This window comes from Arachis duranensis, chromosome 3, assembly GCF_000817695.3.
Source record: "Arachis duranensis cultivar V14167 chromosome 3, aradu.V14167.gnm2.J7QH, whole genome shotgun sequence".
Taxonomy (NCBI): domain Eukaryota; kingdom Viridiplantae; phylum Streptophyta; class Magnoliopsida; order Fabales; family Fabaceae; genus Arachis; species Arachis duranensis.
Window position 1 is genome coordinate 54,670,184 of NC_029774.3, and position 14,592 is coordinate 54,684,775.

General features: G+C 35.9%; 2 protein-coding genes across 2 annotated transcripts; one reads left to right on the forward strand and one right to left on the reverse strand.

Annotated features, from left to right (window-relative positions):
• The first annotated feature begins 32 nt into the window (after positions 1-32).
• On the forward strand, positions 33-10,088 carry LOC107479426 (AT-rich interactive domain-containing protein 4). The gene is made up of 16 exons (XM_021138464.2): positions 33-846; positions 958-1,149; positions 1,244-1,297; positions 1,832-1,920; positions 2,510-2,780; positions 2,897-2,953; positions 3,671-3,702; positions 4,128-4,263; positions 4,362-4,535; positions 6,110-6,649; positions 6,792-6,929; positions 7,003-7,101; positions 8,057-8,157; positions 8,241-8,331; positions 8,787-8,926; positions 9,950-10,088. Exons 1-15 carry the CDS (start codon positions 679-681, stop codon positions 8,880-8,882), a joined length of 2,238 nt encoding a protein of 745 aa, XP_020994123.1. The 5' UTR covers positions 33-678; the 3' UTR covers positions 8,883-8,926; positions 9,950-10,088.
• LOC107479425 (E3 ubiquitin-protein ligase RSL1) lies at positions 9,368-10,915 on the reverse strand. Its single transcript, XM_016099559.3, has 2 exons — positions 9,929-10,915; positions 9,368-9,691 (listed from the first exon to the last, which is right to left on the reverse strand). Exons 1-2 carry the CDS (start codon positions 10,834-10,836, stop codon positions 9,613-9,615), a joined length of 987 nt encoding a protein of 328 aa, XP_015955045.1. The 5' UTR covers positions 10,837-10,915; the 3' UTR covers positions 9,368-9,612.
• Positions 10,916-14,592: the final 3,677 nt, after the last annotated feature.

Below are 14,592 nucleotides of genomic sequence, written 5' to 3' on the forward strand. Positions count from 1 at the left end.
CAATACACACAAACACAAAAAGGTCTCTCAGTTTTTCTTTCTTTCTTTATTCATTTTGTTTTTGTTTTAAGGCGCATAAGTAATTTGTTATTTTTTTATTCCTTTCATTTTTCTTTCTAATATACTAACGGGTCTTTTAGTTTGGTGGTGAATTGGGGGTTAAAGAATTTGCTTCCTTTTCAGACCTATTAGGCAGCGTTTCTTCGATTTAGGGGTTTGGATTTTCCTTCTGATTTCTTCGTTTTAGCCTAGCTGTGGATTGAGGATATTACCTCGTTTTGACCAATTTGGTTAGCAGAATTCTTGCCTCCCCTTGAGCTTGCTCGCTGCCTTCTCTTCTTTCTCAAAGTTCCTTTATTTTATTCGCCAAATTGCTGGGTTTTTGCAAGCCAGAACCTTTTTCATACTTGCTTATTTCTTGGTGGATTTGCCATCTTGAGGAGTTAATTTGGTGTTCTATGATTTCTTTTGTTTTGGTGGTTTTGCAATGGTTAGAGGCGTTGGGTTGATAGATAGATAGATAGATAAGTAGATAGATAGACAGATAGACCAGTTGGGGAACATTGAAGAAGTTATTGTAGTAGTTTTGGGTTTTTAGTTCTTTTAGTGAGAATTGTTAATGTGCCCTTTTTTACTGATATTTAACTGGAGAACTTGTGCCTCTGGCATGCATAAAAAATGATGTTCCATTCTCAGGGTTCTTCAAGGCCTTCTAGTCTTCTTGCTGTCCTGAATGGTGGTAAATCATGTGAGGATAAGCAAAAAGAGAAGCAAGAGGAAGCTTCTGCTTCGGAGAATCAATCACAATACCCCTTTCCGGAGCTTTCTTCCTCTGGTCGTCTTGAGGTGACCACTGAGTTCGTTCCTTTTGTTTTAATTTTTTTTTTGTTTTGTTTGATTTGCATTTAGAAGAATTCTGATGGAATGGCATGTTGAACTTGTGTGAGAATTCTTTAGGTGACGGTATTAACTAAACCTACTGTGGATGAACTCGGTCGAGTAATTGAGCAACTGCAGCCAGATTTTGTTTACCTACAAGGTAGACAGCTAGAAGAAAGTGGAGAAATTGGATCTCTTATATGGGAAGATTTTGACCTGTCTAGTCCAGAAGCATTATGTGCATTGTTTTGTTCAAAATTACCTAATACTGTGAGTGTCATATGAATAGTGATTTTCTTTCATGATTGTTTGACATGGATGGTGTGGTGTTTTGTTCCCAACCTATTTTCCGGTGATTTTGTAGGTTTATTTGGAAACTCCTAAGGGAGAAAACTTGGCAGAGGCACTCCACTCTAAGGTCACATTGATAGCAGGCAATCTATAGTAATTTTTTTATCTGAAAAGTTAGATTGGTCTGAAAGAATTTAAAGAGATCATTGTTAAATTTGGGTGCTAAAGCAGGACTTACCACCTGTTCCGATAAACCCGCATATCATTTTATTTTAATTCTATGGAAGTTAAAAAGAGACAATTTTAATATTTTTTGGTCACATTTAGCCATAAAGCTTATAACATCCCAAAAAGTCATTTTTAGTGCTTTTTGAGAATCTAAATATCTAGCTTCTTAATCTGCATTTTTTCAGAAATACTCGAAAGAAACACTTATGTTAATCTTACCATATACCTTCTATAATATAACTTATGCATTAGCTATTTTTTAGTAGTTCGTTTCATAGAAGTGCTTAAATAACTTATCTACTCGAAATGGCCCTTAAAGACGTGACAGTACAAGATATGGGCTTTTTTCTAATAAAAATTAGTCAATGTGATTATATTTTTCCTAACTCCCATTTCCAGTGAAAAGCAATTTAATTAAGGTTCTGTTTGGCAGGGAATTCCTTACACCATATATTGGGAAAATGACTTTTTAAAGTATGCAGCTTCTCATTTTCATCAAGCTTTGTTCTCAGTGGCACAGAGGTATGGTCATTTACCAGCTTGGGGCTGTTGAGCTTTACTTTTATCATTGTCTGTACTCATTTGTCATTTCTGTTATTTCCTGGGTGGCAATGGGTTTACGATTGTGATAGGAACTGAGATCTAGCAGAATTAGGGATTTTATTGATGAACTGGGGATTGTGAATCACAATCCCCTTATTGAAGTATACTGTTGGAACTAACCAACTCTCTGGGAGAATTTTTCCTCTCCTGAACCAACAAACTGAACAGATTTTTTTCTAACTGACTTAAAACTAACTAATCCCTAGTATTTATGAGCAGCAGCTAGGCCTAGCCCTACTGCTACTAAACCTGCTAAAGTAGCTTAAAAGGAACAAACAACTTGTTTCTATCAGATTGTCATCACACTTCACTAATTAACTTTGGCTTCTAGTAATGAAGCAATGACATGAGATATTTTTGCTCCTTTTAATTGCCTTTAGCAAGTTGCAGAAATTGGATGCAGTTTTGTTATGGATTGTTTCTTATGTATATACATATATTAATCAATATATATAGCATGTATATGAAATAATATTTTGTTTCTGATGATTGATATTATGCACTACAGTACATCGAGTCACACATGGGATGCTTTCCAGCTTGCTCTTGCAACTTTCAGACTATACTGTGTACGAAACAATGTCTTTCCTCCTAACAATAATAAAGGTGGTGGCAAGCTTGGGCCACAAATTCTTGGTGACCCTCCCAATATTGATGTTGGTACAAGTGAACATGACATAGAACAGGAGGAGACTGAACCTGAGAGCATTTCTGCTATAACAATATATGATACTGATGTGAACATGAGATTTCTTGTTTGTGGAGTTAATTGCACTTTGGTAGGCATGCATGACTTAGCTATTTGGCTTTTGAGAAGGTTGTTATTGTAACTCCCCTTAATACTTACCTGTTAAAAACTAATTTTTTTTGCTTCTTCTTTCTTTCCTTGGAAAAGGATGCTTTTTTATTGGGGTCATTAGAGGATGGACTTAATGCTCTCCTATGCACAGAAGTAAGTGGCCTGTATATGATTGTTTGCAGTTCTTGGGTTATCTTTTGTTCCTTTTTGGGTGTTGGACGTACAGCATTTTCAAATGCTTAACAACTTGTAATATGTGCTCTGAATAAAAGGATTTGCTGCATCTTTGTATGCTTTTTCCTTGAAATTGCTTGCTTTCCTTTGATCAGCTGTTGTACTAAATTTGGACCTTAAAAAGATCTGTCATTATTTGAAGAAAAACTTATTGCATTTTTCAAATTGTCTGGACAATACAATCTACATGAACATAATACGATAGAGGAATATGGATGGATCAGTTTGGTACTTGTTCCTAACGTTTTTTTATTCTTAAAGGTTGTTATGTTTCATCAATAACACACCCAAAGTAAACTGTTTATCCAATATCAAGATCACATCGAGGATAAGTGCCACATGATGCAGTGGTTTTTCCTTAAATCACTGGAATAATGAAAATCTGGTATAATTTAGTGACCATATAAGTGTAACAACACCAAGCTTTTTCCCAATATACGGGGGTCAAAGGACATAATGATATTATCATGTAAAATTTGTTTGTCAACACAATTTAAATATAGTGGTTTTATTCTACCTTTTAACTGTTGACCTCAAATCCATCTGGTCTACTATTTGTACTCTCCTTACTGGGAAGTTCTTTTAATTGCTGATGTCTAGTATTTCTGTTTTCACTTTGTTCTGGCTTTTCTGCAGATACGTGGATGTAAACTTTACAACCGAACAAGGTATTTGATGTTTGTGATAGATGACACATTTATATTCCTGTGATGTTTAATTATATATTATTCTGTTGAAAATAGGAATATAGGATTATTTTGGTTGACTGGGATATTTTATAAGTGACTGTCAAACAAATCCACGCGTGTATTTTTTAGGAGCACTAATATTTAACTTTTGAACTGATATGACTTGTTTAACAACAATAACTCAAATATTATCCTCATAGGTGGGGTCAGTTATATTGATTAAATAACATCATAGCATCTAGTGTAAATAACACAAGAATTTGTGGAATAGGCAAAGAGTTGGCCATACTAGGACTATGAGTTTTTATTCTCTAGTTTCTTCTCTTCTTTTTCTTTCTTTTTTTCTTTTCAGCATCTTATTCTGTCATTATTTAATTATTTTTCCCATTGAACGTATTTTATAGTGCTCCACTACCACCTCTCCAAGCAGCAACATTCTCACGTGGTTTGGTGACCATGCGTTGTGATATATCCACTTGTAGTTCTGCTCATATATCACTTTTGGTGTCTGGTAGTGCAGACACTTGTTTTAATGATCAGGCAAGGGTGAATTATGTTTTCATGACCTTCAACATCTGTACTCTTTTAACTTCTTATTTACTCGTACTATTTTTCTACTTTCTTTGGGATTTCCTCAGCTTTTGGAGAATCATATTAAAAAAGAGCTCATTGAGAAGAGTCAACTTGTTCAAGCAGTTCCTAATCACGTACGAAGCAAATTGTCTTACTCTGAGCCTCGAAGATCATCCTCAGTAGCCTGTGGATCAAGCGTCTTTGAAGTTTGCATGCGTGTTCCTGCATGGGCTTCACAGGTTAATGATCAACTTTGATGGTGTCTTTTTTATATGGAAGTTCTTGCTTCTGTTATGATGATGAATAACTGGGTTACTTGGATGCACTAGTTATATTAACAAGATGTATGGATTTATGAGATGCTATATGTAGATTTAATAAATAAAGTGGTGTACACTGCTCAAGTAAATAATTCCATTTTGTTAGTTGGTGAGAAGATTAAGCAATGCTAGCCAATATAGGAGGATTTGCAAGACAGGATTTCTCTATTGTGTTATATATGATTATTATAAACTTTGTTTATGAAGCCTTACATGGTTGATGGTCCTTCATTTCCAGTATAAGGTCACATAAAATGTTGTTGTCTTTTAACTTATGCTTTAAAGGTCCTTATACTGGTCTCTCAGACTTTTTAAAGCAGGCATGACTTCATTCTAGAAATAGAAGGAATAGCTGAAATTGTTTGAATGCCATCTTTTAGTTATTTTTGGTGTTTGTGACAGAAATAATAAAAAAAAAGAATCGAACTTTATCTATCATAATCAAACTTCCGTGGTACATGCTTTTTTGTCGATGACATCATCTTTATGGGAGAATCAAGGGAAGATTTAAAATATATATTAGATTTGTTTAGAGAAGCTTTAAAGATGAATTCTTTGTGCATAAGCCATAGTAAGGCTGAATATATGGAATGTAAGTTCGAAACGAGGAGGGGAAACACTAACATAGAAGTGAAAACTGGGAAAGCATCTTATTGTACAGGATTCAGGCGGGCTGGTTAGTGTTGAAGTGTGTCTAGTTTTATGTGACAAAAAAGTACCTATAAAATTTAAGGGTAAATTTTATTGCACTATAATTAGGTCAGCTATGTTATATGGAACGGAGTATTGGACCATAAAAGGGTAAGTGTGAACACAAGTTTAGTTTAGCAGAGATGTGGATGTTTAGATGGATGAGTGGCCAAACACGTATAGATAGAATATGGAATGAGGATGTAAGAGAGAAAGTTGGTGTAGAATCTTTTGTTGAAATGATAGTAGAATTTTGTTTTAGGTGATTTGGACATGTGGGAAGAAGATTGGCAGAGCAATCTAGTTAGAAGGGTGAGACAAGTGCTGAAAGATAGAGAAAGACCTAAAAAGACTATACACGAGGTGGTGAAAGGTGATCTATGCGCAAACAGCGTTGCTATAAACATGATATATGATATGACATAATGACGTCATTTGATCTATGTAGCTGACCCCACTAGCGTCGTTGTATTAGGTCTGTAATATTACATTGTGAGCTTCTCGGCTTTTCTATATTTTGAACAGCTAAATATTATTTTGGCAGAACATATGAAGTTATTTATAATCCTCTCCTATGAATGGCGTTGTTGTTGTATTAGGTCTATATTACATTGTTAGCTTCTCGGCTTTTCTATATTTTGAACAGCTAAATATTATTTTGGCATTATTATCCTCTCCAATGAATTGGCTTGATCTTTTAAGCAGTTGTGACGGCATGATCTTTGTTGAATTCTCATTACTTAAGTTTCAATTTAGTGCAGGACCTTATCTTTTGACTTGGGTGTTTTGTTATTTGTTCGCAGATTCTGAGACAGCTGGCTCCTAATGTATCATACCGTAGCCTAGTGATTTTGGGAGTTGCTAGTATTCAAGGATTGCCAGTTGCATCATTTCATAAAGATGATGCTGAACGTCTCCTTTTCTTTTGTACTAGGAAGGGGAAAGAAAACTCTAGTAATGATCCTGTTTTCTCTGGGTATCCTACATGGCTGATGCCTCCAGCACCTAGTCGAAAAAGATTTGAACCATGCTCTAGGAAAAAGTCAGAGGATTTTCGTAGTGATAGACATAAATTAGATTTTGCTGCAATGAGACCAATTCCTCATTCTAATTATCATAAGATTCTTCCCTTTTCGGGATTATCTGAGGGTGAAAGGCATGGGGAACATGGAAAGTCAAATCAGTTACTTGCTCCTATTAGGCATAATGTTGTAGGCATAAATTCTGTACCAAAGAGGAAATCTGCATCAAACACATTTCAAGCTCTTCAGGTTATTTCTTTAAATCCGCTACCTATGAAAAAGCATGGTTGTGACAGAGCTCCGATACGAGTTTGCTCAGAGGTGTTTACTTGATTTTTGCTTGGTGATCTTTGCTATCCTCATTGATATCATGCCATGTTTGACCTTATCCTTGTGTCAGATATGATATTATCAATGCAATTTTTTTAATCTTTGACTGGGTTTCTCATAAATTGTCTGGCAGGAGGAATTCTTGAGGGATGTGATGCAGTTTCTAATCCATCGAGGGCATAATCGCCTAGTCCCACCGGGTGGGATAGCGGAGTTTCCTGATGCCATTCTCAATGCAAAACGCCTTGATCTTTTCAACCTGTATAGAGAGGTACGAACATTTGACTATGTAAAGCTAGTTGCATGGTATTCTAGAATTTGTGACTAACACATTAGCATTTCAGGTGGTTTCAAGAGGAGGCTTTCATGTTGGGAATGGTATCAACTGGAAAGGGCAAGTTTTCTCAAAGATGCGCAATCACACTCTGACAAATAGAATGACGGTATGGATTGTAATGTTATCTCTGTTTTCCTCATTACAAGTCATTTCCCCCTGCTAAATACTGTTACCGAATGTTTCCTTACATTTCACGTCATTCCCCCTTGCTAAATAATCCTTTTTTTTTATTGACAGTTTTATCAAGCATCTTAAATTTGAGATCAGTGTGGTTTTTTTTTTTACCAATGTTTTCCTATGTTGTTCTTGTCCATATCAAGCATTCAGTAGTTTGTTTTAGTTTACAACAGCATGGTATGCATACTTTTCCCCTTTTTTTTAGTACTCTCTTACATAGTTAAGCATTCATTGTAGGATATGCATTGCTTATTCCTTGTTTAAGTATTAGGAGTTTGTGTTCTTATCATTTCCCTCTCCTACTTTTTGCATTGAAGTTTGAACATAACTTGTTCTGGACTTGGGAGGTGAGTAACTTGTCTATCCTTGGTGCTTCTTTTGTTGCTGCTAATTTTGGTAAATTCCATTGGCACGATGTCAAGCTGATTTGCATGTTTTGTACTTATGTTTGATTCTGATAATCAGGTGTTCCCTGAAGTGCAATTATTGTGAGCTCTAGTGAACACCAAAATGTTAAATTGTATATGCAAATGCTGACTTAGACGTGGCGTACCTAAGTCAATTGCTCATTGTGCTATAATTATCTGATACTCTAGTTGCATTATCCATTGTGTCAGCTTTGTCAGAGATTCTATTTTCCTTCACATGAAATACTGTCTGTTCTTTTCATAACAAGTTCTACAAAATGGAAAAGGAAAACAAGAAATATTTTTGTGCGCAACATCTGTTTAATCGTTCTTAGAACTTTGTGAATAAATTGGAAACATTTTGCGTGTATTTGTGGTTTGCAAACGATTGCATTCGTGCTTATTGCTATTCTCAGGACTTTTAACTTAAGAATATGTGCAATCTTAGAAGCATTGACAGTTTCTTTCTGTTATCAGGGTGTTGGCAATACATTGAAGAGACATTATGAGACTTATCTTTTAGAATATGAATTAGCTCACGATGACGTAGATGGGGAGTGCTGCTTGTTGTGTCACAGGTCTGTCTCCTCTCTATTATATAACTGAAATTTGCCAAATTATGTCTTATTACTATCTTTTACTTTTCATGTTGGCTCAACAGTAGTGCAGCAGGGGACTGGGTGAACTGTGGTATATGTGGTGAGTGGGCTCACTTTGGATGTGATAGGCGGCAGGGACTTGGGGCATTTAAGGTATTATGGAACTTTGATTCTTTAGTCTCAATGCCTTGTTGATCTAAATTCTTAACAACCAACAATTTCATGGTTAGTAAAAGCCTTAAAAGATTTACCGCGTTTTTTTGTCAAATATGTTGCAATTTAAGGCTTAATGGCAATTGTCTTTGTTGCCATTTTGGTGGGTGAAAAAATTTCAAGGGGAAGTGAAGTTGGATTTGAAATTTCAATTGTCTTTATTTTGGGTTGGATTGTAATTATTAAGTTATGGTCTTGCTTGTGGCTTAGTCACAATTGGGATGTGTATACAAGTGAATACCAATTGAAATGCGATTTTCGCATCTGGGCAGCAAGTGTCACTGTGCGAAAAATCATGCACTCTAATTTTCACGTCATCTGGCATATAGCCACAAACTTTAAAGAAATGAATAGAAAACTTTTCATCTTTGTCTCTGATTTGTTTATGATGGCAGGACTATGCTAAAACTGATGGGCTGGAATACGTTTGTCCTCACTGCAGCATTTCAACTTATAGAAAAAAATCTCAAAAAACTCTCTCATTTGACTAGGAAAAATGTAAATGGCAAGGGTCCTAAACCGTTCAATTGTAAGGGTATGTTCTGAAAATTGTTCTTCTTTCGCACGTGTAATTGATTTTGAACCTTCAACATAAACATATTATGCTCCCCAAAAGGGCCATTAAAATTTTCCGCATCACTAATATATTTTCTTAATGGTGCAGTCGGCTATAGTATATGCAACATGACAATTTTGACCCTCTTTTTGCTTGATGTGTCTATATACTCTATTGTTATTGCTTGCATTTGAATCTCATTGAAAATATGTTATCCCATACAAAAGTTGCAATCTTGAAAGAGGAAGAATAGTTGAGTTATCTCTGTGTGATCTCACTCACGGGTTTAAACCGTGAAAACAGCGAGTGATGTATATATATTACGTCATTTGGATGTGGTTTTTCCTGGACCTCGCGTGAATGAGAAATGTTTTTGCGCTGAGCTGTCATTTTATACAAAAGTTGCAATCTTGTGCAGAGTTTTAAATAGAAAAAGGGAAAAATAATATGGCTGAATTAACAAACATATAAGTTCCAAATTCAGTATTAGATAAAACGGAATTATGGGATAAACTATATTCAAGCCTTTCTTAAATATTATGATTTGAGCAAATAAACTAACAAAAATCCATAGGCATTAACATCTATACAAGTAGTTAATGGATGAACCACTAGTTAAGGGTTTTGGTGGTCTGCAGTAATTCTTAGCTCTAAGAACTATGCACTTAACGCTTGCAGCTGCTGCAATAGTGGGTATTTTTGTTGGAAAGGGCTCCACAGCTGTAACAGAAGGCATATCCACATCTGTCACCCAAAAACACAGGAAAAATATTAACTAGGGAATATGTAGCAATACGGTATGATGTAGCAGCATCATGAATGGTTTTAATCTTCTAAGATTACATGAAGATGAATATGGATAGTTATGCACGTAATTTTGTCTTGTTAAACACCCTAGATTAAAGGGAAACAGAATATGAGAGTTATGATATAATAATATTAATAACCACAAGTCAATCAAATATCAATCGAACATCTAACCTGCATTTCATGTACATGCAGCCCTCAGATTTCTCAACATAATACTTGCACATGGGGCACCTCCTCCACTTCTTGGTTTTAGCCAGATTCATCAGCATAATATCCTCCTTCTCCCTCTCATCCTTATTCAGGGTCTGAAACTCGTCGCAGCCAATCCCATCATGCCAAGCAACCTTGCACTGGGCACAGAACAGCCTCCGACAGTTAGGGCACTCTGATTGCCTCACCAACTCTCGGCCGTCGTTGATCATAAGCGCTGAGCAGTCCTTGAAAGGGCAATAGAATCTCTCACCCTCAACAACCACAGCCTCACACATGGCCATCCCCCATCGATCGAAAACCTCCTTCGGGAGAATCTCACGACAATCTTCCAGCTCTAAAAGCCCCTTGCATCCTGGCACCGGACACCGAATGTTAATCACATTCTCCTGAAGCTTCGACCCAACATACAGTATCACACAGTCGTTGCAGTAAGAGTGGTGGCAACCGGTGACGCAGAAAGACTCCACTAATGACTTTGTTTCGGTGCAGATTTTGCAGATGAATGGTGGGGCGCTGTTGGAGGACTCGCCTTTCTCGTTCTCATTGTTGTCCCTCTTTCTTCGTTTCCCGAAAGGGGTATTTTCGGGTTTTGCAGCGAGGATGCTGACGTCGTCGTCGTCGTCGGAGGATAGGTTGATGAGATGAGGTAGCGGGACAGCGAGGGAGGCGGCGATTGCGAGCTGGAGGTCCCTGTCTAGGGCGTAGTGTTCGACGGAGATGGGTGTGGTCTTGTCTGTGCCCTTGTGAGTGACTGGGGTGAAGACGAAATTGTCAACGTCGATTACATCGTTGGAAGGGGGAATCGGTGCAGTCCTTCTCCTTCTGTTTGATCCTGTTTGGGGATTCAGAGGGGACTGGAGGCTCATTGTTAGCAGTGGTTGAATTGAGAGCACTTGGTGTGGTGTGATCGTAAAGGGGGATTGCGGGAAGGTCTGGGGACAGACGGTTAGTGATTTATTTGAGGAGATTAAGAAAAATTTTAAATTTTTTTTTTTGTTGACCACGTATTTTTCAACCTGACTGATCTGTTATGGATTTGAACTCTATTGAAAAATTTGTCAAGGTGTGATTCAAACCTCCAACACTTAATTAAGCGGACAAGTGAGCTGATTATTTGACCAACCTAAATCAGTTAAAAAAAAATTCTTTAATGAGTTAGGTATTTTTTTTATTGGTTCTTGCTTTCATAAGAGGATTACCTTGTACGTATCAATACTATAAAGAAAATAAACCAGTACGAAGTCGACAAGTGAATTATATTTTTTTAATCATTATTTATTATTTATTTATTTTTTAAAAATATTATATCAATATATATATTATAAATTGATATGTATATTTTTATGATTATTTTAATATTTTTTGTTAAAAGAATAAATAATTTTTTTATTAATGTAAACAAAATATCATTTTACAATTAAAACATAAAAATTAATTATTACTCTAATAATTTCAAAAAAAAAAATTAAAACAAAATTTTCAGGAAACAAATTGGAATTTATTTATCTTCTCGGTTAATGTTTTTTATAGAAGTGAAATGAGTCATTGTAAGACTCTGAATTTTTAAAAATTAGATTATGTTATTTATTTATGATTTTAAAAGAAAATTTATTTAAAAATAATTTGTAAGTTGAAGAATAATTTAGTATTTTCAAAACTAATTATGTTGGATTAAATTTAGTTTTAAATTAATATTCTACTCCTTAATTGTATTAAAATGACCACAATTACTTAAACCCTAATTTCTATCCACACCACTCTAACCCTATAATAACAACATACACTTACCCACACCATACCTTAGCCGTCACCCTTCACCCCCTTTGGAGAGAGATGTCGCAGGCACTACTACCATTGTCACAGCCGTTGGAGGGCCGTCACCATTCGCTGAGGGTGAGAAACGCAAGGAAGGAGAGATGTGCGAGCTGAAGGGAGTTGGAGGAGTGCCGCCGCCTTTCGTATGTCGTCGTCGCCGCTGCCACATCCTCCATCGGCGCTACTGCACGCGAGCTGGAGGAGAGGGAGCTGCCGCTGCTAATCATTTTGAGTTGCTCCGTCGCGGCTGTTGGATCTGTCGTGGTGAAAAATGAGATGGAAGGGGAGTCGTTCGCCATTGTCGCTGTTGTAGGCTACGCTGCCATGGCTGTGGGCATCGGAACCATTGCTTGAGCCGCTGCTGTTCGGTTTAGTCATTCCTCTTTAGTTACAGTAAGCGTTTTCATTCTGGAACCCTTGAAAATCAGTTTCTATTATATGTTGCTGAGATTTTTGTGGCTTTATTGCCATGGAGTTGAGTTTCGATTCTTGCATGTGCGATTAAAGTTGCTACGGTTGTTGCGAAAGTAGAGTGGAGCTAAGATTGCGGTTGCCACTACTGCAGGCCGAGAGAAAAAGGACTTTTTGCGCGTTTTATAGCTTTTGGATTTTGACTACTCGAGGTAGGGGTTTTTTCTTAAACTTATTTTACTTCCAAGAATTGTTACAAATCGATATTGATGCGAAAAACGTATTTTATGATTATGTGAGTCTTATGGATTGAACTGAGTTGTTTTTATAAATGTGATTGTTTATTTGATTGCTTTATTGATTGAATGAGAATGTTTGGTTAGTGGTTGCCATAACGCTATGTTTATTGTGGGATTGAAATATGATGAGTAATTGATGAAGTCGGGGTTTAATGATTAAACTAGTTTTTTGAAATTGGTTTCTGGATTGTGATAAAATGATTATCGAGTTTTTGAATGTGTTTTGATAATTGCGGTTGAATTATTGTGATTGATGGGATTGGTTGCTTGAATTTTGGATTTTGTTAATTTCTTTGAGTCGAGTTGGTGTTGTTGTGATAATGGTTTATTAAAAATGATTTGGATGGTTGAGAGATGTCTAGTTTGGTTTGGTTGGGGCCCTTGAAAGATGGCAAAGTTCGAGTTTTAGAGGAGATATTGCCGAAACTTTTATAATTATATACGTGATTTTAAATAATTTGAATTTGATTGAACGGAAATGGATTTTTGTTTGATTAACTTTGGTTTAAGGACTATATTTTAAAGAGTTTTAGAGGAAATGAAACTAATAGAAGTGAATTGGATATTCAACTTATTTTGATTTGGCTAAATATGAAAAGAAATATGTTGAGTACTTGCTTGAATGGAAACGAGTTTTATTGAATTGATTTAAACTAAAGAGTGATGTTTTGAGGATTTTAATGAAAAATAAAGCAATGAAAATGAGTATTTAAGAATAAAACGACTTTTGAGTCTTTTAGAAAAAGTTTCATGCTTAAGTTAGTTTTGAAAAACTTGGTTAATTTGAAAATGAGTTTCGTTTGATTAATTCTAATTAAAGGGATTATGTTTTGAAAAGATTTAGTGAATTTGAAGTATTTAGATTCGATTGGCGAAATAGAATGTTTTCTGAGACTTTGGAAAGGCCCAAAATTCAAAAATGAAACTGAAATTCTTTTGAGAACTTGGTTACTTGAAAATACGATTAGATAAAATTGTAGATTTGGTTATGATATTGAAATATGATTAAATATAATTGCGGTTTTGATTCCAATTTGATTAAAGTTAATGATTATTGATGAAACATCTGATGTAAGGATTGTGGTTTTGTCCCACTTGCTCTAGGTTGAGACTTTAAACACCCGCCTGGGTAAGATGCAAGAGTTGTGGTTTGTCCTACTTGCTCCGGATTAAGCGAGTAAGATGCAAGGGTTGCGGTTTGGTCCCACTTACTCTGCATTGTGGTGTTCCATATCCGAGTTAGGTACCGGGTGTATGTTGGGTTTGGCATTATAACCGACAAGTGAACTCATGACCAATAGGACAAGCATGCATCATATGCATTTATGTGACATTATCTGGGTGTGTATATTATATTTGGTTTGCCTATATGAATATTTCTATCTAACTGCTAATTGTCATACTTGCTGTAATTGCTCTTGATTGTGTTTGAACTTTATTACTTGTGATTATGGCTGTTGGTTCGGAATTATGGTGGTTAATTGATTATATGTTGGGCTAGAGGCTATTGTTTACTTATATGTTGGGCCGGAGGCCGTAATTAGTTGAATTATTGGTAAGTCTGGTTAGAGTAGTTTGTTGGTATGTGGTAAAAACTTTTGGATATTATGTTTGATTGAGTCTTTTTAAAAATTAAAATGTGAATTCAAATTTTGAATGATTAGCTGTTGCTTTTCAAAAAAAAATATAGGAAGAGCGATAATCATTTATGTTTGAAATCCCTTCATTTCTTTATAGTATCCTCTTATAATAATTCTAAACTTCCTGGTGAGACCATGTGGTTAGGTTCTCATCCCCTACAGCCTTATCTTTTTCAGGAAACGGATGAGAAAGCATATGAAGAGTTTTCTATAACACCCTGCCATTTATTACCTTATGCTTAAGTCATAATTCAATTATGGTTTGGTGCTATGTGGTGGACGAAATTGTGATCCATATTCTTTTATACTTGTATGAAATCATTATTGTGGCACCAGTTGAATTCACAACTCCGTTCAACTAACCAGCAACTGTCACTAACGCCCAGCCTTCAGGAGTTTGAAGCTCGTCACAGTCATTCAATACCGGAATCCTACTCGGAATACCACAGATAAGGTG

What these genes read in the sequence shown, in the direction of transcription:
- LOC107479425 (XM_016099559.3), bottom strand. Translation starts at nt 10,836, where the DNA reads ATGAGCCTCCAGTCCCCTCTGAATCCCCAAACAGGATCAAACAGAAGG. An exon ending in TGCATGTACATGAAATGCAG is followed by an intron (nt 9,692 to 9,928) that starts GTTAGATGTTCG and finishes TTTGGGTGACAG; the next exon opens with ATGTGGATATGCCTTCTGTT.
- LOC107479426 (XM_021138464.2), top strand. Translation starts at nt 679, where the DNA reads ATGATGTTCCATTCTCAGGGTTCTTCAAGGCCTTCTAGTCTTCTTGCT. An exon ending in GTGGAGTTAATTGCACTTTG is followed by an intron (nt 2,781 to 2,896) that starts GTAGGCATGCAT and finishes TCCTTGGAAAAG; the next exon opens with GATGCTTTTTTATTGGGGTC. An exon ending in AAACTTTACAACCGAACAAG is followed by an intron (nt 3,703 to 4,127) that starts GTATTTGATGTT and finishes CGTATTTTATAG; the next exon opens with TGCTCCACTACCACCTCTCC.